At 46.1% G+C, this 25,123-nt stretch overlaps 1 protein-coding gene and 1 pseudogene across 1 annotated transcript; both read right to left on the reverse strand.

Moving 5' to 3' along the window:
- Positions 1-586: 586 nt before the first annotated feature.
- Positions 587-21,215, reverse strand: NEIL2 (nei like DNA glycosylase 2). Its single transcript, XM_066360946.1, has 5 exons — positions 21,037-21,215; positions 19,119-19,258; positions 12,631-12,983; positions 3,995-4,191; positions 587-1,628 (listed from the first exon to the last, which is right to left on the reverse strand). Exons 2-5 carry the CDS (start codon positions 19,254-19,256, stop codon positions 1,315-1,317), a joined length of 1,002 nt encoding a protein of 333 aa, XP_066217043.1. The 5' UTR covers positions 19,257-19,258; positions 21,037-21,215; the 3' UTR covers positions 587-1,314.
- Positions 7,403-12,622, reverse strand: LOC136389750 (citrate synthase, mitochondrial pseudogene; annotated as a pseudogene).
- Positions 21,216-25,123: the final 3,908 nt, after the last annotated feature.

The following is a 25,123-nucleotide window of genomic DNA, read 5'->3' on the forward strand; positions in this document are numbered from 1 at the left end:
AACTCAAGTAGTTGGTTGCTTTGACTTTAGTTGTTTATCCTTGGCCCTTGTTTAACCATGTGACCTCAAGCAAGTTCCTCAGCCTGTCTAGACTTCACTTTCCTCACCTATGAAACAAAGCCAGTCAGAGTGAATACCTACCTCCATGGGATTGCAGATTACATGGCGAGAGTAGGCTAAGTGCTTTACATAGTAAGGAATCAGTATATATACACTATTATACAGGTTACAGGTCTGCCATAAAGTGGCTTTGCCCACTGTTGACAACTCTCAATTCCATAAGACAGCTGAGAGAAAAGGAAAGCCAGAAATATCAGCCACTGTTTTGAATTTCACTCACACAAATCACTATCTTCTATGTACCAGAGGCTGAAGCAACAGAAGTGAAATCCATCTGGGCTTCACCTGATCTCCTGCCAAGGCAAGTGCCCCAAGGAGCAGATGAGCTGGTGTGAGCTCCCTACCCCCCCCCTTCCTTTTAAGTGGACCCACCAGGCCTACTCAGTGAGTCCAAGCAGCCAGCCTCACAAAGCACTCAGTTATTTACATTGCTAGCACCATCCTGCCAAATAAAGATGACAACAGAAAATGACAAAGAGCTTTATTTGCATATCCTACTTTCTTCCAGCTGTTGTTACAAGTTTACACTGTGGCTCTACCAACCTTGATTCCTGCACTGTCCCACATAGCAAGGGTCACAAATATATCACCTTGGGAGGAAACAAGTAGCTTTTTCCTAAAGCCCACTGGGCACACCAGAAAGGTGGCCAGCCCCCTGGTCCCCCTCCTCCCCAACCCTTTCCCTGACTGGCTGTCTCCATCCCACGGGAAAGGACCCAGGCAGGAGGCTGAATCTGGGCAGGACCCTCACACGACTCCATCCTCACCCCTGGATCCCTCCAGGGAACTGAAAAAAGACAATTCTGTCTTCCTGTTTCTCAAAGGGAGGGCCTTAAAATCAACCAGTGTTTCAAAACCCAAACCAAACCAAACAGCTATTTCCACACTTATATTTTCATTACCCCACTGTTGTTCCAGGAGGCTTTTCCTTTAATTGTCATCATAACTTTTCTCATCTTTCACAATAACAGAACTAGATAGAAGATTTAACCAACACCTGGGGGGGGGGATCTAACCCTGTGAAAACTCTGCCTTAGACATAACTTCAGTGAGATGAGCAGGACTGACATCCTCCCGCCTCACCCTCCCCTCTAATTACACCTGCAATCTCAAACCCTGCCCACACCCCCTTTCTCGACACCCTGGCATCACGCTCCCTTAAGGGCAAGGTCTGTAAAGAGGGGCCTGCGTGCCTTAGGAAAGCTGGACTGGCTCTGGCTTGTCGGGTGGCAGCCTGGGCTGGCACTGTGGGCACCACCACGTGAGCCTCTGGAAGCCACCTGGAGGCCCAAAGGCCTCCTTCATGACCTGGTGCCCGGCAGGGCACTGCTCCTTCTGGTAGATCTGCATGTGCTTCTGTCTGCCCTGGAACTTTCCCTGAAGCCAGTCTGCACTGAACTCCACCACGCGATCCACCAGGGTCTCAAGTTGCCGAGGACTGAGCAGTGACCCGAGAGTGAGAGGATGGATCCCAGCTTCATACAAAGCTTCGTTCTTAATGATGTTCCCTGGAAGAAAGCAGGGAGAGGACGAGGGATGAACACAGGACACATCTGCAGTGAAACCAGTGCACGAAGTTAATAAAGAAAACTCAAGCTCCTATGATGGCACAAGGGAGAAGCTCGGAAGACCTGGGGCCAGCTCTGCCACGTACAAGGCCTCTCGGGGTGAGTGCCCCCATCCCCGAGTCAGTTTCCCTGTCTATAAAATGGGTTTGGTGATGCTTACTTTAAGGGTTGTTGTGAAGATGAAAGGAGATAAAAACTCACACACAGTCCATGTTATATATAGCAGAGTGGTCCTCAAAATAGGTTCTGGACCCTGACTACCTGGGTTTAACTCCTGCTCATCCACATCCTAGTGATATGACTGCAAATTCCTCAGCTTCTTTAGGCTACAGTTTCCTCATCGGTAAATGGGGATGTTACCTGGTTTCTGTGAGCAGTGAGTGAGAATTCATACACACACACACACAAATGCTGAGCACAGTGCTGGTACGTAGAGTACTCAATACGTATCAGCTGTATTATTGTTTAAAATGTTAAGCATAATGCCTAAAATACAGAAAGTGCTAGGAGATATTATTTTATTATTTTTCTACTCCTGCTGCATTCCCTGTAAAGCCAGCCTTGCTCCTTCCTTGCAGTATCAATAATTCTCTTCAAAATGTTCCAGCAATGGAGTTGCTTTAATCTCTACTAGGCATTTATTTCAGACTCTCTCAAGGTATGGTGAACTGAGTCCATGCTTGCTGGGCCGTTAGCAGTAATCTCCTTCAGCAGCGAAGGTCGGGCTTGGTAGAAGGCAAGCGTTCAGCACGTGGAGTAAACGGGTGAATGAAATTACTGCTCTTTCCAGGGGCTTCATCATCCTACTCATGGCTACACACATAATTTCTAAAATTCACTGACACACTGCCTGGATTCCTATCTCAGGCTGTACCACTTACTAGCAATATGTCCTTTGCTTTCATTTCTTCATCTGAACAAAGGGAAAACTAGTAAATTACTATCCTACAGAATAGCAATAAGGATGAAACCCCATGCCTGGCATGTTAAGAGTCACCTGAAAATTTTTGGCTGTTGTTACTATTGTTCATAATAATGTTTTGTTAGTAGGGCATTAGCTCTTGCTATATATACTCTAAAGGTCACTTCTGAAAAACCCTTTGCTCTTCAAGGAGTAGGGACTCCCATGGTCCTAACACAAACATGCAAGGCCACTGTCTGGTGAACCACTGGGCCTCATCCTCTCCCCCACCATGAGGTGACTCTGCCTGCAGCAGACAAAACGATGCCTTTGATATGGAGGTCACTCTGCCACCACCAGCTCACCCTATTGCCTCAGCAATCAATCACAGGGGCACATGCTGCCCCACTGTGGGAAATAATAAATGCTATGTTCTTATAGTCCAGCTAAGTTAACCTCCTAGTTTTCAAATTGCTCAGCTCTTCTCAATACTCACAGTTCCACTGCTCAGGAAACCTAACAGTGAAGGAACCTGCTTCCTCACTCATGTCTTGTAAGATCCTAATGTAGACCTGAGACATGTCTGCTCTGACCAGCAGGCAGCCCCATCTGCCGGAGAGCAGCCCCCATTAATAATGCACCAATCTGCCTGACCAGGCGGTGGCACAGTGGATAGAGCGCCAGACTGGGATGCAGAAGGACCCAGGTTTGAGACCTCAAGGTCGCCAGCTTGAGCGCAGACTCAACTGGTTTGAGCAAAAGCTCACTAGCTTGGACCCAAGGTTGCTGGCTCAAGCAAGGGGTTACTCCATCTGCTGAAGGCCCGCGGTCAAGGCACATCGAGAAAGCAATCAATGAACAACTAAGGTGTCGCAACAAAAAACTGATGATTGATGCTTCTCATCTCTCTCCGTTCCTGTCTGTCCCTATCTATCCCCCTCTCTCTGACTCTCTATCTGTCTCTGTAAAAAAACAAAACAAAAAAACCCAAAACAAAACAAAATAATGCACCAATCTGCATTAGCAAACTACATGGCTTTGATTCCTAACAGACACCTATCAAGCAGCCCCTGTGTCCCAGGCACAGTTCTAGGCAGCGGAGGATTCAAGGATAGATGAGACATAACTTTACCCTTTGAGGGGTTATATGCTAATGTGGCTGTCAGGAAGACTACAACTGATAACAGAATCTGCATATGAATTCTGAAGCCAGGAAAGAAGTTAGAAACTGCCTAATCTAACCGCCTCTGTTCATAAACAAAGGAAGTGGAGCTGAAGAGAGTAAGTGATCATCTGAAGCCCAGCAGTACTCACACTTGAGGTAGCTCTCAGGTCTGTGCTACCAGACCAGGGACTTTTCTATGAAATAACTCTGTGGGGATTATCCCGTTCCCATCAGTCATACCTAAGCCTGAGAAGTATCTTTGGTCCAACAGTGTATAGCAGACAGGCTGCTCCCGGCCCAGAGCTTCCAAGGCTTGTCCTCGGTGAAACTTTTCAGACAGGATGTCAGAAGTGGGTTTGAGCACTGGGGAAGAGCCCCAAGACATCTGACAATTATAAAACACCAGGAAGCTGCCATCACCAAAGTTCAGGACCAACCTGGGAAGAAAGAAAAGGTAGTGAGCACACAGAGTGACCACAGGATTGTTAGGTCACTGGTCTGTACACTCCTACTCCACTATCTGGGTGAGCATGGGGAAGCTAAGGTCCCGAAAAAACAAAGGGATGGCTCTGCCAGAATAATAATAATTTCAGGGCTAAGCAGAGTAATTAAAAGAAAACATATGGCCCTTCGATTTTTTATCATAACAATACATGGACGTACAGAAAAATCTCAAGTTCAGGAGCTGTGGTAACCTGCACAAAAAGAGGGCTTATTAGAAAGGAAGACACAGATGCTAATGAGGCACCACTCCCAGTTTCAGCAAGATTTACTGAGAAAGACACACCCAGACATACTCCCACAGGCTTCCTGAACTGTTGGAGACTGCAGGCTGACAGGGTCCTTGCAGGTTAGATTTTTGGGGGACAGAGGTGTGGGGGACTGGCAGTAAGCTGACAATCTGTCCAACCCCCCACCTTACTTCCTTGATTAAGTTGCTAAAGGCTGGCCCTGGCCAGTTGGCTCAGCAGTAGATCGTCGACCCAGTGTATGGAAGTCCCGGGTTCGATTCCCGGTCAGGCACACAGGAGAAGCGCCCATCTGCTTCTCCACCCCTCCCCCTCTCCTTCCTCTCTGTCTCTCTCTTCCCCTCCCGCAGCCGAGGCTCCACTGGAGCAAACATGGCCCTGGGCACTGAGGATGGCTCCAAGGCCTCTGCCTCAGGCACCAGAATGGCTCTGGTTGCAGGGAGCAACGCCCCAGATGGGCAGAGCATCGCCCCCTGGTGGGCATGCCAGGTGAATCCCAGTCGAGCACATGCAGGAGTCCATCTCTCTGCCTCCCCGCTTCTCACTTCAGAAAAATACAAAACAGATTGGTAAACACTAAGCTCTTCTCCATATCTCCATGTTAGCTGTGATGCTGGATTGTTTCTACTGTCCTATCCCCCATGTCCCTGGGAGAGACTGGAGGCAGTTTTCTTTTTACCCTTTGTTTTGTGAAGTTAACATGTTATGCAGGGTGGAGAGTTTCTGTACTGGGGAGAATTCTTGGGTTGCCTCTGCAATGTGACTTTGTTTCAAAGATCTCTTGGATTTGCTAATGACTTGACTCTGCCCTATAAATAAAGCAGTTTGGGGCGTAGACTCGCTCTTGCAAGCTCAAGGCCGTGCAGAGGCTCTCTGATGCCATCCTTTTTCTCTGAGTTTATTTCTTCATTCTACACCATTCTCACTCAGGACCTGGACAATTACTAGCTATGCTGGTCCGCAGCACTGAACTCCAAGAACACAGGGAAAATCTTACGAATTCTGATTAAAAAAATAACGGGTTACTCTGTAAGAGAAGATAATGAGGCTGGAATTGGACTCCATATTGGAAGGAAGATGCAATTCGTGCATCTGACCACAATGACATTCTTATGCGGAAGGAAGAGGGTGAATTTAGACGAACAGGAACTCGAAAACCATCTCTGCATAATATGACGTGAATACTCAAATCAGCAAGGATTGCGAGCTAGGGGAAGACGAAAAGGACAAGACAGAATGAGCAGCACTGGATTTTGTAATGTTTACTGTGAGATCTAAAATTGATTAATTATGAAAGCGCAACTGAAAACTACAACACAAGTGTTAAGAAGAATTCTTAAAGCAAAAGATACCTAATTTTAATGTTTTTAATTTAATTAGTTTTGTGGGCTTTTTGTTAACAAAACCATTTAGTCCACATTTTATACAGAATAGTCTGAAATATGCGTCACGACTTGACAAGTTACCCAGGGTTTTAGACAGTGTGTCCATCTCAACACCGTGGGGATGAGGATCCACACAAACCCAGGCAGGAGCTGTGAGGGAGGAAGGGGGCACAGCAGCAGTGTATTTCAACCCTTTTTTATTTTTCTTTCATTTTTAAAAGAATTTCTATTTCTTGGTTTCAGTGAGAGAGGAAGGGAGAGGGAGAGACAGGAACACTGAGCTGTTCTTGCATGTACCCCTAAGTGGCAACCTCTGCGCTTCCAGATGATGCTCTAACCAACCAAGCTACCTGGTGAGGGCTCAACCCTTTCTCAAAGAAAAGGCAGTAGAGCAACGGGAGTCACTGAGAACCTGCACAGAGGGGGCTTCTAAAACACACTGTACTGTGAGCTCTTAGGGACGGGACAGGCAGGATGAGGGCCCTGATACTTCCTTGTGTCAGGGGAGGAGGAGGGAGGCTTATTATGTTTAATGCTCTCAGCCCCCGGGCCTGATATTTAAAGGATACCATGTCCAAAGTTAAATCATTTCCTTGCTCAGAAAAAGGTGCTAGTATATCCCGGGGACCAGACCATGTAGACATCGTGCTGGTCATTCCCAAGTCCTGATTCTATAGCCCACAACATGTGAAAATAAAGAGATAAGAAGTTCAGAAGGTAGCAGCTAAACAGCTTAGTTCATGGTAATAGCACTTATAAAGCCAAAGGACTGGGAGGACAATGTATCAGACAGTGCTCTACATGACCTGCAGGGGGGACCCAGAGGGGGAGGCCCAGAGCATCCTGTTTGAGGAGCAACATGTACAGAAAATCTCAAAAGAGGTATTACAGTAATGGGGATGAGAACACTCCCAGATCTTAATTCTTATGGGATAATTTTAAAAAGTAAAAATCAAACACTGGGTGCCAGTAACAACAAATGCCATGGCCTTTATGGTTACCTGGAAGCATAAAAAAAAAATGCCCAAAGCATGTCCAGCTAACCAACAGGTCTCGCTAGGAAGTGTCTGTGCACAGTGGAGAGGGGCCCCCAGGCTTGGTACAGCCAACAATTGAACAGGATCCCTATGGAGACAGAAGGTGCAGAGTCCTGGTTCACTGGCCTCATGAGGGCTGGGCGGAGTAGAACCAAAGCTCCAACGTGCCTGTAGATTCTCTGCATTCAGCTCTGACCCAGGGAAAGAGGGGCCAGATTCTAACACACACCACATGCTTTAGTCCTGGTCACCCCGCAGTTGACGAGCAACTCATACCAGGCAGGGGAAAGGAGCTGGTTAGGGGAAAAGGGTTCACCTGTCATCTTAATTTATATTTTAACCTCAAACTTATTATCAGTGCCTCAGATACAATTTAATCTTATGTCTTTAAAAGCCCCCTGAAACAAAAGTATACTTTTTTTTAAGCTCTCCGACTTCTAGTAGTTAGTTTCCCCCCATCTCCAGTTTTACCCGGACTTAAGAGTTCACAAACTGCACCAGGCCCGCGGTGCTCATGGACGTGGGCCTCTGCAGAGGGCAGCCTAGGGCTCAGCTCCAGGGGAAGTGTGCCAGTTCACCTGATGCTCGTGACACCCCAGCCGGACTGTGCAGTGACTCACCTTTGCCATGCCATAGCACTGGCAGCACCCCACTGTGAGCATCTCCCTCCGGTCCCTGCACCTCTGCCATGCCACAGCACTGGCAGCACCCCACTGTGAGCATCTCCCTCCGGTCCCTGCACCTCTGCCATGCCACAGCACTGGCAGCACCCCACTGTGAGCATCTCCCTCCGGTCCCTGCCCTGCTCTAAGAACACTGGACACAGTCTTGTACAGCTGAGCGACCAGCAGAAACACGGGGTCAGGAAGCAGGTGTTTCAGAGCAAACTCTCGCTGACCCGTCTTCTGTGGGTCAATCTTCCTTAGTACTGTATGGCCACGGCCTGGGACAACCCATCCTGAGTTTAGTGTGTGCCCTAGTCTCGTAACTTCTCATCGGACACGCCTTTGCCAACTCCCTTCTGTAGCTGTGCCAGCCAAACAAGCTCTTCCTGATTTGCCAGTCCATGTCAGATTTCTGCCAACCTATTCATGGCTGCTGCCAAGGATAGGTAGGGGTATGCCTACCAACCAGCTGGCATGGGCACTTACGATGCCACCTTCATGGTCACTATGGATGGTGAGGTACAAGCACATGAGCTCGGTAAATAGAGCATCGCTATAGCCTAATATGCTGGTGACATTGGGGGACCAGTCCAGCTTAGAGTCAATGGCCCCAGTACTGCTGCCCCCCCAGTACAGATTCTGGTAGACCTTTGTGGCAACACAAGGTAGCTTTGTGATCAGATCTCTACAGTCTTCATAAATCAACTCCCAAGTAAATCACCTTGGTTTTATTGATACCCTCTGCAAATGCTCAGGCAAAGTAGCTTTCCCTGTTGAGAGCTGTGATGGCTGCACTGAGCTGAGACATAGGGTGGAGACTGGCAGGAAAGGTGTCCAAAATGGTGACCACATGAAAGACACAGCCACTCTCTTTGCTCGCTCTTTTGAGAGCCAAGATACCTGTTCCTCTGTTGGGATTTGCCCAGTTACCAGCAGCCAGAGTAAGCCTTCTGGCAGGTGTTCTTCCCCACCCTTATCCTTGGGCAGCAGTTTCTGGCATTCTGGGATACTGTAGCCTTGGAAATGGACGCCCTCATCAGGATCAAGAACTGGTGTTTCGTATACCCATCCCTTCATGCCCCTCAGGGCCACCACCATCCATCATGCCCACAGGGACCTGGCCCGCCACTGTCTTGCCATGTTGTTGCCTGAAGGTCTCAATGCTGGCCTGCTCCTTAGGAACTGGGTCAGCCAAGATACAGCTTTCAAATTCGTGAAGGAGCACTAGCATGCTGGGCAGCAGGAACAAGACAGGATGCATTCTTGCCCCAATGAACCAGTGGCCGTGGTGAGTAAAGACGTGGAGATGGGTGGACAAGGTTCTGCATTAGTTTAATTATATATAATTACATAATTAAGCATCTGGAACTAAAATTCTAAACTATCTCAGCAAATGCAGGCAACAGGGTGGATGTGACAGGAAGCAGTAGTGAAGTAGAAATACTGTCAGGGTCTCATCTCAGAGGAGTGAAGGACAGTGACCAAAACACCCGTCTCAATATAAGGGAGAAGTGTTATTCATTTATGTTATTAAAAACTTGATCTTCAACTGTCAAATGTAATTGAAAAATAAATTTAAAATAATTTTTAATTTGATGGTTATTAACTCAGAAAACAATATAGGTATACTATAAAGATAAAAGTATTACCAAAAGAATGAAGATAAATAACAATACTTCCAAATTAGCGCAAAAAAAAGCAGAAAAGAAATGATAAGTCCAACAAAAAGAAACAAGGTATAATAAAATGGCAAATGAAAGAAAATCCAAATACTAGTTATTCAAAATAGTTTCAGTTTGAGTTTTAAAGAGATATAAAAATGCCCTGGCCAACTGTCTCAGTGGTAGAGCATAGGCCCAGCATGTGGAAGTCCTGGGTTCAATTCCCGGTCAGAGCACACAGAAGTGCCCATCTGCTTCTCCACCCTTCCCCTCTCCTTCCTCTCTGTCCCTCTCTTCCCCTCCTGCAGCCAAGGCTCCATTGGAACAAAGTTGGCCCAGGTGCTGAGGCTGGCTCCATGGCCTCCGCCTCAGGTGCTAGAATGGCTCTGGTTGCAACAGAGCAACACCCCAGATGGGCAGAGCATCACCCCCTAGTGGGCATGCTGGGTGGATCCCAGTCGGGCACATGCGGGAGTCTGACTGCCTCCTCACTTCTAACTTCGTAAAAATACCCCCCAAAAAGAAAATATACAAAAAAATCCTGCTTCACAGTATATAAGAAACATCTAAAATAAGTGAAAAAACATAAAACATACCTACAACTAAGTAAGAAAAGCCCAAGGGGTGGGCTGACCACACAGAGTGGCACTATTAACATGAAGAAAGTCAGAATTCAAAACCAAAGGCAAAGAGAGGGTATGCTATTTAATTATGAAGATATAAAGAATCTATGACAGCCAAGGACCCTGATGCCTGGGACCACAGGGCAGCAAAACACGCAAACAAAAATGCTTACAAAGAAAAGAGGAGAAACTTTCTAAAACCACAACTACCCTGGGGGACTTAATGCTTCTCTTCTCAAGTTTGGCACATTAAGTGAACAAAAAAAAAGCAAAGACAGAGAATCTGAGTTATCAAAGCCATAACCTGTTCTTAACTTTTACAGAATGTTTTACTTTGAATGAACATACTATCTACATTTATGTAAATACAGTGTAAAACAAAGAGCAATTATGTGTTTGGTTACAAATCTCAATGCCAAAAGTAGAAAAAGTACAGACTTTGATCCTAACACTGATCATAACCAATAAAAAATTACAACAAAACAAGACGATGACTCCAAACACTCAACCATTTGGAAAATTACAAAACACTCTTAGATAAACAGTGTAAAAAACTAACATTATTTATTTGAAAGCCCAACAATGTAGATAAAATTCTGGAAAGCCTAATTAAGGAAAAAAGGGGTAAAGATACAAAGTAACATAAAAAACAAGAAAAATTAGAAGGAAGACATAATAGACAAGACTTTAAAAGTAAGACAGTGACAGGTGTTAACTCCATGACAAATGTAAAAACCTGGGAGCCTTGCTAGTGGGAGCACATTTCAATCCCCTATGGAGACTGACTAGTTCAGGAAGCAGCCCAGGAGCCAGCTGCAGATAGTGAGGTTTGCTGGGGGCTTTTGAGGAAGCTCCCTTGCTCAAATGAATGTTTAGAAATGGCCCCTTCTCCTTTCCTTTCTTTGTGCGGACTTAGGCCTGGGACTGCAGAGCCTCTTGCAACTGATCTAAGGACAAACCCAACACGTGGAAAAGTGCAAAGACAGGAGACTCACAGGAGCCTGAAGCCAAAAGTTGAGAACTGGGTCAATGCCAAAGCCTACTTCCATCTCCTTCCAATTTAACCCTTTGAGTAGTGAGTTTTTTTCACGCTCGCTGACTTCCGGGAGTGAGGTTGGGTTTTTTTTTTCAAAAAATGAAATGAGTTCCAGTTCCAGTTTTATTAACTTAAAATCATGTTTGTTTGTTTGTTTGATAACCAATTTATGGATGGAAACAAGAAGAACATACATTTGCATTTTTTTTTTTTTTTTTTTTTTGTATTTTTCTGAAGCTGGAAACGGGAAGGCAGTCAGACAGACTCAAGCATGCGCCCGACCGACTGACCGACCGGGATCCACCCGGCACGCCCACCAGGGGGCGATGCTCTGCCCATCTTGGGGGGTCGCTCTGCCACAATCAGAGCCATTTCAGCGCCTGAGGCAAAGGCCACAGAGCCATCCTCAGCGCCCGGGCAAACCTTGCCCCAATGGAGCCCCGGCTGCGGGAGGGGAAGAGAGAGACAGAGAGGAAGGAGAGAGGGAGGGGTGGAGAAGCAGATGGGCGCTTCTACCGTGTGCCCTGGCCAGGAATTGTACCCAGGACTCCTGCACACCAGGCCGACGCTCTACCACTGAGCCAACCGGCCAGGGCCACATTTGCCTTTTTTAATCTTGCCTTGCACATTTTTAAAATAAAAATTTCTGAACGATCAGACTCTGGATGGTCAGGAGGCACGAGGATGGACATGAACGTTCATACTACTCAAAGGGTTAAGCCAACCTGAGTTATTTTTACAGTCCAGAGCATCTTACTAGCCCTTCATCAAGCCATAAATAAAGACTGCAGTTCTGAGCATTAAAAAAATAATAATATGAGACTTAAGAAAATAGAAAAGCAGTGTGACTTTTGGGTTAAAGAGGCCATCATAAGAAACATAGCAACCCCATACGGTGCCGGACTTTAATAACTTCCTAAGTTATATACATGTCTAATCACTACATTGTATAGCAGAAACTAATATAATATTCTGTGTTAATTGTAATTGAAAAATAAAAAATTATTCAAAAAATACTATTTACTACATAAAAATTAAAAATCCTGAATGCCAAATAGGCACAAAAACTGTCAAAAGACACAGACAAGAAACAATGCTGGTATCACACATCACAAAGGTTAACACATAATATCCAAAAACTCCTACAAAGTGACAAAAAAGAAAGTACACAAACAATCCAGTGCTGGTGGGAAATCAGCTCAGCGAGCCCTTCTGCAAGGCCACAAGAATGTTCAACCACAAGCCTGCTCAGGCATCTTATCAGCAATGCCCACTCTGGGTCCGTATGCGCAGGAAATAACCCTGAATGTGGATAGTATTTTAAGCACTAAGATAGTCTCAACATGAACAGATTAAAAACTGAGACAATTCTGTCCCTAACTCAGAGTGTCCCTAACTGGGACAGTTCTGTCCCTAACATCAAGCCATCCGATGTTCCTCAGAGGCCTCGGCCTTGGGCCGTGTTTGTTGGGAAAGTTCTCCCCTTCTCTAAGCTAACCCAGGATGTGAGCATTCCTCTCTGGGTGCCGACTAGTCTACTTCCTACGACAGGTAAGCAAGCGGAGAAGGGTAAGGGTCTTCTCTCCCCTAGGAAGCGGACTGCTGGACAACAGACTGGACAGCCACCTGAGGGTGCCCACAGAGTGTGCCACACCGTGTGGACACTGCAGACCGGCGCAGATGCAGATACAGCCCACGGCCCACTCCACCATGCCATTACCTTGGACTGGGGTCTCTCCAGTCACCCCTCTTGTTCGCTTTCTTTGCTCTGGAGAATTCATTCACCCAGATGCTGCCAAACAAACCAAAGCTGATCTGCAGCCACTTCTCAGCACCTCCTGCAGGGCCGTCTCCCTCCAAACACCCAGAACCGTGGTCTCCACTGTGGACAAGCTCCAGAGACTGGGAGGACTGGCCTGAGATTTTCTGGCTGTCGGGACCCACAGTCTGCTTTTGGTCCCCAGCCTCTTCCTTCCTGTCTCCTTTTTGTAGAGGTTCTGGCAATGGGTTGTTGCCAGGAGACCTGGTTCCTTCATCTGGATCAAATCTAAGGAATAATTTCTTTCCATGGACCTAGAAAAAAAATGAACATGATCTAAGCCTTTGCTTGTAGACGTATTTGTGTACCCCCCCCCCAAATTTCTATGTTGAAAACACAACCTTCAGTGGTTTGGTATCTGAAGGTGGCTTCTGGAAGGTGATTAGTTCACGAGGATGGAGCCCACCTGAATGGGATTGGTGCCCTTTTAAAGAAGACTCCAGAGAGTTCCCTTGTCCCTTCCACCACGTACGAACACAGAGAGAAGATGACCATCTATGAGCCAGAAAGCTGAATCTGCCAGCACCTGGATCCTGAATTTTCAGCTTCCAGAACTGAGAAATAAGTTTCTGTTTATAAGCCACCCAGTCTGTGGCATTCAGTTATAGCATAAACAAAGAAAGCCTCACAGACCTAGAAAGGGGAAGACTAACAAGGGGCATTTTTCTCCATTCTTGCCTCCTCTACGAAGCTTTCCAAAGTTGAATATTTTACACTTGACTTTTGCTCTTTGCTCCAGGGTTGTGGGCAGTTAGCACTGTAAGGTCAGTGGATAATGGGGGAAGGTCATGTGAGGAACCCGGGAACTTTGGCTAGGACTGCCCACAACCAAGCACGCCAAAAGAAACTTCCCAGGAGTCCTTTGGAAAAAAGCGATCGTCTGCCAGCCAGTGAGATTTCACGTCATATTAGCTCGACCACCCTAGGGACCCTTTAAATATCTCCCACACGGGTCACCCCTTGCGACTTCCCTGGCCTCCATCTTTTCTTGGGGCCAGGGAACCTCATCGGGCGAGATGCATGCTCTGTACTCAATAAAGCCTTTTACTATTCTACACTTCGTGGCTCCGGCCCCTTTCTTCCTTCTTGGTGGGGAAAAATACCCTTACAAGCACATTTTCAAGTGAGTAGATTCAAGTGGGAATGAATCTACTCAGTGAAATAGACTAGCAGTGAAATAGAACCATTCTAGACAGCAGGGCCACCCTAGAATGGTTCCAACTTCTTTCATGGATTAGCTAAATGAATACAAATTGTCATCCCTGTATTCAGTGATTAATGTTTTTTTTAAAAAAGAAATAATGAGCATACAGGTGCCACACATTGTAAAGACAACACATTGTAAAATTTGGCACTCCCCACCACCCCCTGAAATTGGATTTAATAGAAGTAACAGCCACAAGGGAATTCAAAATAAAAAAGTATAATCAATAAAATGGAATACTGACATAATAATTGACCAGTATGACTCAACCCACCACTATACAATGAGTAAAGAGTTCACCTCACCCTAATGTAAACAATTTCATTAAAAGAACAGGAAAATGTGTGCCAAAGAATGTTCCAGCTGCTTTGTTTTCTATTTTCATATGGAAGCCTTAGTAGACAATGTCTACACAGCCAGACCAGGATGAGCCTGTTCTACATGACCTGAAATGCAGGCAGTCTTTCAACCAGTTAAAACCAAAGCATCTGGCGTTAACAATGGAAGTGCCCGTGTTACTCTGACACCAAGGATGCCTGCCTCCTTGAAAGTCATGGTTCTGGTATGATCTCCAATTTGTCCGTTAGTATAAAAATTACCACTGTAGCAGTCTTGAAATCTTCTCCCCAAAAGAGGACATTACCTTTTTAAATAATTCCAGAATAACCTATGTGCAAATCAGAGCACAGCTATTTATTTCTATACATGAAGAATGGTTTAACTGAGCTACATAAAAAAGAAAAACTGAGCAAGGAATTAAGCGGGCATAACAGAATTTGCTCCAGAAAATACTTTCTCAATGCAAATTCACCAATGTCGATATACTGCTAAAGAAAATATTTGTCAAATGCCCCTCAGGGTCAAAACATTTCCCAGGCCCAAAATGCTTTGGTCAGGATATCCTTATACCCTTTTCAACTATAACAGTTTCTACTGTCCCTCTTTTAAATTCCTGTGCACACGGGTTCCTTCAAATAACTGACCATTAATTAAGTTGATACACTGTGCCAAACAGAATGGTAGGCTCTGAGGAGCACACAGATGAATAAGTCTCTGCTCCTTCCTTCCAGGAACTCAGTATTTAAAAGGAAGAAATCTGACACATGCTACAACATGGATCAACATTGAAAGCATGCTCAGTTAAAGAAGCCAGTCACAGAAAAACACACATATGATGTCCTTGATTGCATGCATGTGAAATGTCCAACAAAGGCAAGTTTATAGAGACAGAAAATGAATTAGTGGTTGCTCAGGGCCGTGGTTGGGGTGAAATGCAGAGTGACTGCTAATGGACATCAGGTTTCTTTTGGGGGTGATAAAAATATTCTAAAATTGATTGTGGTGATGGTTGTACAACTCTGTGTGAAGACACTAAAAGTCATTGAATTGCACACTTTAAGTAGATGAATTGTATGCTATGTCAGTTATATGTCAAAACTGTTATATATATACTAGAAAGCCCGGCGGTCATACGAAATGACCGCTGTTCTAGATATTATAAATTGTAATTAAAATGATTTGTGCAAAGGTGTCTGCTAATTCAAACCGAATTACCCAGGGCAGGCGGCGAGGACGCCCCTTTGCTTAGTGCCCCACGGGGCTTCCCCGTTCTACTTGCTTAATTGCTTAAAGTAGAGTGCAATGAAGGAAACCACCAGCGGTACATTTCTTAAGAGCCACCGCTAGCTCAATAAATAAAGGTGATTTAAATAATAAAATGTTAATTCACATGTCAAAGTTTCTCCGTTTGAAACTGTTTTAATCCTTTTTGCGTTTCGGTCAGCATTACTCTGTCGTTTTTTTGCATTTCTCTCCTGCCTTTGTTCAAGGGACTCATTTTGTCAAGACAGGCTTTTTTGTCTTGCATCTGAGGCAAGCCTTGTTTCTCTATGCTCATCAGTCTCATTTTGCCGAGAAAGACGCATTTGCTCTGCGACTGAAGCAAGCCTTGTCTTTCTCTGCTCAGTGGTTTCTTTTTGTCGAGAAAGCCGTTTTTGTGCAGCTTTAGCTCCTTTTCTCTCCTCTTCAGTGCTGTATTTTCTAGGAGGCATTCTTAAAAGAAATTAAGTTAAGATGTAGTTTTTATGTAAAACAGATGATTGCCAATGCAAACAAATGTTCACCTTCCCCCTGACCCGCTCAATTTGCGTTCAGCCATGGCACCTTCACCCCATTGGCTAGTACAGTTATGCAAGCAACCAATAAGCTATCGGCGACAGACACCTAAGCCGCATATAATAAAGATATATATTTTTTTAATTGAAGGATTGGTTAAAAGTGTACGATCCCTAGATATCCCCCCTACCACCCTACCCAACTGTCGATGTAAAAAAATGTCCAAACCTGTACAGAATTTTTATGAGTTTGTTTAAGCCAAACTGATAACACAGGCTGGGGAGCTAGATCTCAAATGCTCTGGAGAACAACAGTTTTGCAGCTTCTTTTATGCATTTGAAATTAAGGACTTGCCTGACTACTGGTGGCGAAATGGATAGAACATCGACCTGGGATGCTGAGGTTCCAGGTTGAAACCCCTAGGTTGCCAGCCTGAGCACAGGCTCATCTGGCTTGAGTGCAGAATTGTCAACTTGAGCATGAGCTCATTGGAATGATCCCATGGTCGCCAGCTTGAGCCCAAGGTCACTGGCTTGAGCAAGGGGTCTTTAGCTGGAGCCACCTAGTCAAGGCACATATGAAAAGGAATCTGAACTCAAGTGATGCAACTATGAGTTGATACTTCTTATCTCTCTCCCTATCTCTCTCTCATACACAAAAATAAATAAATTAATTAATTAAGCACGTAATTTAAGAAAGATTACATGGAGGTAGGAAAAAGCAAAGGGGGACTGGATTAGAGGATAGTCAACAAGATTACGAGCTTTCAAAAGTATATTAATCTAGATGCACAAAAACAATGAATAAACCTTTAACTAAAAAGTTTCAAGCAACATATAGGGGCCCGAGCATGTGAGGACACAGGGAGAAGATGCCGTCTATAGGACACAGAGAGAGGCCTCAGAAGAACCAACCTTGCTCTCTTCTTGATCTAGAATTTCCAGAATTATGAGACAATAAATTCCATTAAATTAAAAAGTTATATGCCTGGGGCACGACTATCCACCATGACCTGATCAGTTAAGAATTTATGATCAGGCTTGACCTGTGGTGGGCAGTGGATAAAGCACTGACCTGGAAAACAGAGGTCGCCAGTTCGAAACCCTGGGCTTGCCTGGTCAAGGCACATATGTGAGTTGATGCTTCCTGCTCCTCCCCTCCCCTTTTTTCTTCTTCTTCTTCAAAAAAAGAATTTATGATCAGATCACCCTGTGAGGTTATTTTCCATAGAATGCCTTGTTTTCGCCCGCACAAACAAGGACAGAATAGAAACACTACTCAATATTTATCTCCTATGCACTTTTGCTCAGGCAGCTCCTGGAGTGCGTGCTCTGCCAAATGAGTATAAAACAAAGAAAAAGATGATACTGGACCAGGTGTAGAGAGAATGCCGGCTACCTGTCTCCACTTCCCTACTAATGAATCTATCTACTGATTTACAGAGATCTCAATACATTCAGCTAAAAATCTACACCCTCCCCCAGCCCCAGATGGGCAGATAGTGAGATGTACGCACTCACCTTCCAAAGTCAATTTTCAGTTCCAGAGGGGAAGGGACCGACTGATAGAGAGGGGCAGAGAAGGAGCCCACTGATGAGTCCTTACTGCCCACATGGAGGCAGTTCCCCAAGGCCACCTCCCTTGGGCTCCTCAGGCTCCTACAATGCCAACTTCTGCCTTGGTTTACTAGAAAGCCAGCCCCCAGTTCCACCTCAAGGCTCCCATGCCACACATCTCTGCCCACACAGCCACTTGGTAACCATTCTTTGCAGTCCAGCTCTGTAATAGGCATATGCTACGTGATGGGATTCCTGAGAGGAAGGGGCATAATCTTGCCCCTTTAGGACTTCAGGACAAAGTCTAAATACTCTCATGGGAGAAGCAAGAACCTGAGGTCAGACGGCCTGGGTTCCAGTCTCTGTCTCTTGTTAGCTATGTCAACTTGGGCTAAATGCTCCCCCAACTCTGAGCCCGTCTCCAAATGCAGAAGCCATAGGGGAAGAGCTAGACCTCTCCCAGGTCTAACCACGAATGGTTGTATAGCCTGACCTGTGGTGGCGCAGTGGATAAAGTGTCTACCTGGAACACTGAGGTCGCCAGTTCAAAACCCTGGGCTTGCCTGGTCAAGGCACACATGGGAGTTGATGCTTCTAGCTCCTCCCCCCTTCTCTCTCTCTGTCTCTCTCTCCTCTCTCTCCCTGTCTCTCTCCTCTCTAAAAATGAATAAATAAAATAAAAAAAATAAAAAAAAAATGATTTAAAGAATGGTTGTATAACCTGTGGGTGTGTGTGTGAAAGGCAAGGTTGACGAAAGCAAACTAGATTTACTGAGCACCTATTATGTGCCAAGCTTAAAGTCGGCTTCATATAACAATGTAACTGCTAAGTGATTTATCCCTATTTATAACTTCAAAAAGTAGAACTAAAATTAAGTAACTTGCTTAGGAGCACACAGCTAAGCAACAGCTCATTTAATTTTTCTACAGCCAATTGCTATATGCCTAAGTGCCAGACACTGAGCTAAGTGCCAGGGATACAATATTGATGAGGACACATCCCCTGCCCTAACTCTCTGTCTTCTCCACTCAACAAGCAGGAAAAATCAGAGGGATGCTTGAGTCGGACCACAGGAGCCATGTGAACCCCTTGAGGGAATTCTGACTTATGCTCAGGGTAAATGTGAGCCAAGATGGAAGCTTGATCAGTAGGCTATGTTCTTTCCTTATGTCCTTGCCCCATGGGATTAAACTTGGTTCCTAAGCAAAAGTGCACATCAGAATCAGCTGGAGTGATCAGAATCCCTCCAGGCTCCCAGAATCAGAATCTCCAGCTTGTGCATGTATATTTTTTATCGTCCCAAGGGCCACTGTGATGCCCACTTCCAGCTGAGAAACACCAGACTGAACGAGGAGGAGCTGCATGGAGTCCTAGCATGGAGTCCAAGACGGGCTAAAGAACATAATGGCATGGAAAGTGTTGAGGTAAATTCCAGGGAGGCACAGGATGTGCTGATGATGCCGGCCCACCTGTGTGAGGTATGAACAAGCCCACCAGAAGATGACGAACTCACCTGGGCGTCCTGGAGCCATAGGAACTGTAAGGTGGCAGGGTTTAGCTTCTTACTGCTACCCCCTGTTTTGACCACCTGCTGCCCCACAAAAGGGGAGACCAAATGGTGAAACTTCCTCACAGATGGCCCTTCTGGCATCCCTGCAAGCAGAAATGACACAGGTGGTTTCTCTCCAGCACCTACGATGGGTGCCAAGCTCCAAGCAGCTTTTTTGACCCAAAGGGAGTGTGGTTTGGGAGGACAGCCAGATCAAAGAGACAGACCAACTGAGTCAGCTTCCCAGGAATAGCTTTCCTTTCCAGCTCCTCTCACCTTCCTTCAGGTAGCAAACAATGAAGTTCCCGCAGTGTGCTAAACATCACCTCTGGGCACCCTCTCCTTTGATCCTGTGGCAGCTTGAACAGGAGCAGACCCTTGTTATTTTTCACCTGGTCTGTGGGCACTAACTCATCCCCACACTTTTTCTAACCCCATCTATTCCCTCCAAAACCAATTCAACCCACTGCTGCTGAATTATTCCCCACCCCTTTCCATTTTTAGGGAAGAGTTGGTCGCGGTAGAGAAGGCTGTAAGGGACACAAGGACACAGATGTGGATCCGGCCCTCCCAGGACCACCTCACTAGTGAGGGCGCTGTGTGTGTGCCAGCAGTACAGAGATCAGAATCCTGGCACCTGCAGAAACAGGTCATGTGGGTTTAGAGCAAGGAGAGGTCACATCCAGCTTAACTACAAATATGTATCCCTGGGAACTGAAAAGTAACTGGGGTTCCATTTTAACCCTGATGTAGGGTTATCTTTAGATCTCTCCCTGCCCCAAATCACCCAGGTTCACTGACAGCTTGTGGACGAGGCACCCCGGCTTCTCAGACACAGAAGTGCCCTTGCCACAACCTTTACCCAGGGCACACTACTTAACTACCTGTTTCCTCACCTGCACAAGACTGTAAGTAATGATGAAAACCCAAAGAACTAAGTAGGTTCCTGGCATGGTGGGAGCTCCTTGTATTTCAGCAATTCTAAAAAAAAGTTTAAATCTCTGAAATGGGAATGTCTCTTACAAGCCATGCTTTCTCATAGTTTAATAAGCAGCACATTCAGTAATGTATATTTTAAATTTAATGATGTTTTAGAGTCACTGAAATGTAGTAATATTTCCCTAATCAGACCTTCAAGACACTAGAGATTCTATAGTGACAAAAAGCTGGGCTAACAGGAGACTTGCTGTTGACCTTAACCTTCACCAGCTCTCTGTGTCCAGGTCATCTCCAAAAGAGGAAGCTTCTGGAAAAACTTCCCTCTGAAATGCATCTAATTCTTAAAGGATCTAGACACATGGTATATTTACGAAGATGGAAAATTGGGAAGCAAATTGCCTCTACCATAGCCTTAAAGGGTTAGAACCGAAAGGGACACCTTTGATGGGGAAACCACGCCAGGCCTCAAGCCCCTCCTCTCTCAAGGCTGGTTAATGGCTCGCTTAGCAGACTCTGAAAACAGGAGATGAGAGAGAGGAGCGTCACCATCGCCCTCTTTTTTAAGGTAAATCACTCACTCCCGTGGGGAGAGGCTAAAATGGATGCTTTTCCCAACTTCCTGGGGGGGGGGGGGGAGGTCAGAGGTGGGCGCAGAGACAGGGCTGAAACCCCCCAGGGAGAAGAGTAGACAGGGACAGTGGTAAACATCCCTCGGGGGTTGGGGGATGCGGGTTCCATAGGGGATGCTTCTTAGTTTTTCGGTAATTGACTTTTCCCGCAGGTAACAAGGTCACGACAAGGCGCGCAGGCGGCGGTAAAGCTTGGGAAACCTTGGATTAAGATGGGGTTAATTTTAAAGTGCCACTCCGCGCACCTCCCAGGAGGGCGCCCGCAGCCCTCTCCCCGCCCGCGAGGGCCGCCCGGGGCTGGCGGCTGCACTCACCGGCTCCGGGCCCGCACGCCGCCAACGGCCCGCGAGGACTGGGCGTCCGGCGTCCGCGCACTGCTCTGCCTCCCGCAGCGGCTGCGGACGCTATGCTGGGAGCGCGGAGCCCGGCTTTGCTCCAAGGTGGGAAACAAGGCGTAGCGCAAGGGTCCCCACTCGTGGTGGGCACGTGACTGTGTTTGGGGGCGGGCGTAGAGTCGGCTCCGCCTCGGATGGGCGGGGCTAGATGTCAGTGGGTGGGCAACGGGGCTTTGGCGGGGCGGAGCTCGCCCTTAGTGGACCTTCTTCCGTGGGAGTCCTGGAGGCCCCGTGGCGACCAAGGGTCAGGGTTAAGGGCGGGCGTGGGAGAAGGGCAGTCCAAGACTGAGATTGAGCGATCCGTAGCAAGAAGGGAGCTGCCTTTGGAATATGTATTGTTTAACGAAGACAGACGATTATAGAAAAAAGTTGATTAAGTATCTGAACAGAACCTCGGATGGTTCAGGCAAAAGCATGCCTTTAAGTTGATTTTGCTCAGCTTCCAAGTCTGGAGATGTCATTATGAAAAGGAAACGGGGCGCCAAGAAATTCTCAGTGTAATTTTTTTTTTTTTTTTTTTTGTATTTTTCAGAAGCTGGAAACGGGGAGAGACCGTCAGACAGACTCCCGCATGCGCCCGACCGGGATCCACCCGGCACGCCCACCAGGGGCGACGCTCTGCCCACCAGGGGGCGATGCTCTGCCCCTCCGGGGCGTCGCTCTGCCGCGACCAGAGCCACTCTAGCGCCTGGGGCAGAGGTCAAGGAGCCATCCCCAGTGCCCGGGCCATCTTTGCTCCAATGGAGCCTTGGCTGCGGGAGGGGAAGAGAGAGACAGAGAGGAAGGAGGGGGGGGGGGGGTGGAGAAGCAAATGGGCGCTTCTCCTATGTGCCCTGGCCGGGAATCGAACCCGAGTTCCCCGCACGCCAGGCCGACCAGGGCCCTCAGTGTAATTTTTAAAGTGGGATCTCTATATAACTTGAATGTTATTTGCATTTTTACCACAAATTTTGCCTTAAAAGTAATATTTGTATGTTAAAGTTTTATTTCAAAGAATGAAAAGATAAAATAGTAGACTATTTAAAAGTAAGGATGTTCCCATTGTTAATTCTCCAAAAAGGATGGGGAACGGAAACAGGACAGCAGGCACCGTGGATCCTGGCTGGGGGGCCCTGGGGAGAACTTGGCCAGCACAGGAAGCAGGTGTCCTGCTGAGTGACAGGGAGCAGTTCAGCCCCCCTTCTACTGAAGAGGCTTGGGCTAGAAGTGAGGAAAGGGTAGGAAGGTTTGGAGCACCCAGGGATCTCAGCCCAGAGGAGCCCTGGACAGAGTGGATGAGTTTTGTGGCATGGAGTTTTCAGGAGGGATCCCCTGAGAGTCTTCTAGTCTTTCTCTTTCTATATCTGGCTTCTTTTGGAGACCAACATCGCACCACAGGATGACCCTTGCTGTAGAATCAGGCACACCCCACAGTAGTTTCTGGAGCCCTTAATCTCATTTGGTAGACTCTGGCTGGTCCAGGAAGGGACAGAGTCACAAGCCTTGCCTCACCTCTTGGAATGAATGCCGGATGGTTAAGAGGTCTTTGGGGAGGCCAAAGGGCAATAGAGTTGAGGAAAGCAATGGTTCACAACTTGACTTTGTCATTTATAGTAACAGCTGTTATTTGTTGAGCACATATTATATACAAGACACTCTTCTAACCTCTTTACATAGATTGCCTCATTCATTATTAGTTGTGGGAAAACAAGCAAGTCACAATATTTCAATCTATCCACGTATTAAAGTGGGATTTCATGGTGTTTTTATGGAAATATTAAAAAGCAGGGCTTCTCAAACTTTAATGTACATATGAGCCAGCTGGAAAGTGTGTTTAAATGCAGATTCTGACTCAATTTTGTAGCAAAGCCCAAGACTTTGCCTTTCCAACAAGCTGCCAGCTGCTGCTGCTGGTCTAGGGGCCATACCTGGAGCAGCAAGGGCTTAAGAGCACAGTACTTGGCAGTTGTTAGGCACTCAATAAATAGTCCTTAAATGAATGATTATGAAATTATGAGATATGAAACATTCATGAACTGTGAAGTGATGTGTGGGTTTATGGAAGCATCATTCTAGGATAGTAAGGCTGGGAAATCTACCTGGAAAAGGGCAAACCCCTAGAAGAGTAACTATAGAATAGCACCCAGAACACTATTTCTGCATCAGCTGACCTGGGTCCAAATCCCACCACTCAGTGGGCAGAGCTTGGGCAAATAATTTAACCTTGTTATACCTCAGTTTCTTCATCTGTAGTATGGAGTGAAATGCCTGCCTCACTGGGCTACTGTGGGATTTATTAAGATGATAAATCAACCTTTTAGCACTGAGCCTGGCAAAAAGCAATAGCTCATTATGTTTTAGTTATTATTATTATTTGTCCCCTGAATTCGGGCAGCCCCAAAGCCTAAGGAGCCTGGGCCTCATCACTATGGGGGTCAGCACCCAGCTTTCTGAGGGCCATGTAGCCAATTTCTCTCTCTTCTTTTGTGCCCCTAGTTTCTCCAACAGGGTTAAAGTTATTATGTACATGAAAATCAATTAAAATTCAGCCACCTCTAAGACAGCAAGAAAGGAAGCAAAGGGGAATCTGGTTAGGAATCAAAGTGCCAAGGAAAGACTTGGGAGAGTCTGAACCACATCAGGAGAATTCATAGGTCTCTAGAGCAGTGATTTTCAACCTTTCTCATTTCATGGCACACATAAACTAATTACTGAAATTCTGTGGCATATCAAAAATATATTTTTTTGCCAAGCTGACAAAAAGATATAATTTTGATTGATTTACCAAATTAATAATAAAATAGTCTACCTCTTTTGCTCCAAAGGGGCTTTTAAAAAAATCAGATACCTGTACTTGTATCAAGAATTTCTGATATCAAGAAGTAACAAATTAGATGCAACTCTATTTATAGCTCAAGATAGGGCATTCATGCCAGGTTATTGTTGTGTGGGCTGTTGTCATTTTTTTATTTGACAATCTAGGAAAAGAGTTCAGTGCCCTTGACTAAATGGCCTGGTATTGATTGCATGTTTTAAAAGTTCTTGTGGCATGCTGGTTGAAAATGGCCGCTCTAGACGCACCTGGGCAGCGTTGAGGGCCAAGTGAGGCTCCTGGCTCTATTCTAGTTGGCCTACTTTTGAGCATGTGACTGTAAATAGTAAGCCCTATTCCCCAGTGGTTCTAGGTGCTTCTTTCATTGTGTCTAAAATGGGAGAATTGGATAATTTGGAACCAAGGATCCTCCCCAACTTCTAGAAATATGTTAAAAGACTTCACCTCAGAGTGGGACCTAGACCCAGACTGTGCGGGATTTCCAGCATTGAGGTACACACTCTTTAGGTGAAGTAGAGATGGGATGAAACAGTCCCAATTCTGGAGTCAACAGGAATGATTTGAAATAGTTTGAATCCTAATTCTGCACAAACTAGTTCTGTGAGCTTCAGCGAGTTACTTAAAATCTGTGGGCCAGTAGCCCTGGCAGGTTGGCTCAATGGTAGAGCGTCTCATGGTGTGTGGAAGTCCCTGGTTTGATTCCCAGACAGGGCACACAGGCTAAGTGCCCATCTGCTCCACCCTTCTCCCTCTTGCTTCTCTCTCCCTCTCTTCTCCCCTACTGCAATTAGAGCAAGTTAGCCCCCGGTGCTGAGGATAGCTCCATGGCCTGAGCTTTAGGCTCTAAAACATGGCTCCAGTTGTAATGGAACAAGGGCCCCAGATGGGCAGAATATCGCCCCCTAGTGGGCTTGCCGGGTAAATCCCAGTGGAGGGACATGCCCGGAGTCTGTCTCTGCCTATGCTCCTCTCACTAAAAAAAAAAAAAAAAAAATCTATGGGCCAGTATTTTCTTCATAGGCAAAACATAATGATGATATTTTTTATGTGCATAATATAAAGCTACTAGTAGTGGCTGATGTGCAGCAGCAGTAAGTACTTTAGCAGACTTTTCTGCACTGATCTCAGATTGCTTGAAATTCAGGCTGATACTTTCTGAAGAGCACAAGGAAGGGGGCACAGGCGCCCTCGTGT

The sequence above is a fragment of the Saccopteryx leptura genome, chromosome 1 (assembly GCF_036850995.1).
Source record: "Saccopteryx leptura isolate mSacLep1 chromosome 1, mSacLep1_pri_phased_curated, whole genome shotgun sequence".
Taxonomy (NCBI): Eukaryota; Metazoa; Chordata; class Mammalia; order Chiroptera; family Emballonuridae; genus Saccopteryx; species Saccopteryx leptura.

Excerpts from the sequence above, each read along its gene's own strand:
- NEIL2 (XM_066360946.1), bottom strand. The coding sequence starts at position 19,256 with ATGCCAGAAGGGCCATCTGTGAGGAAGTTTCACCATTTGGTCTCCCCT. Across the intron at positions 12,984-19,118 it reads TATGGCTCCAGGACGCCCAG|GTCCATGGAAAGAAATTATT; the intron begins GTGAGTTCGTCA and ends TTTTTTTTCTAG. Across the intron at positions 1,629-3,994 it reads AAGATACTTCTCAGGCTTAG|GGAACATCATTAAGAACGAA; the intron begins GTATGACTGATG and ends GCTTTCTTCCAG.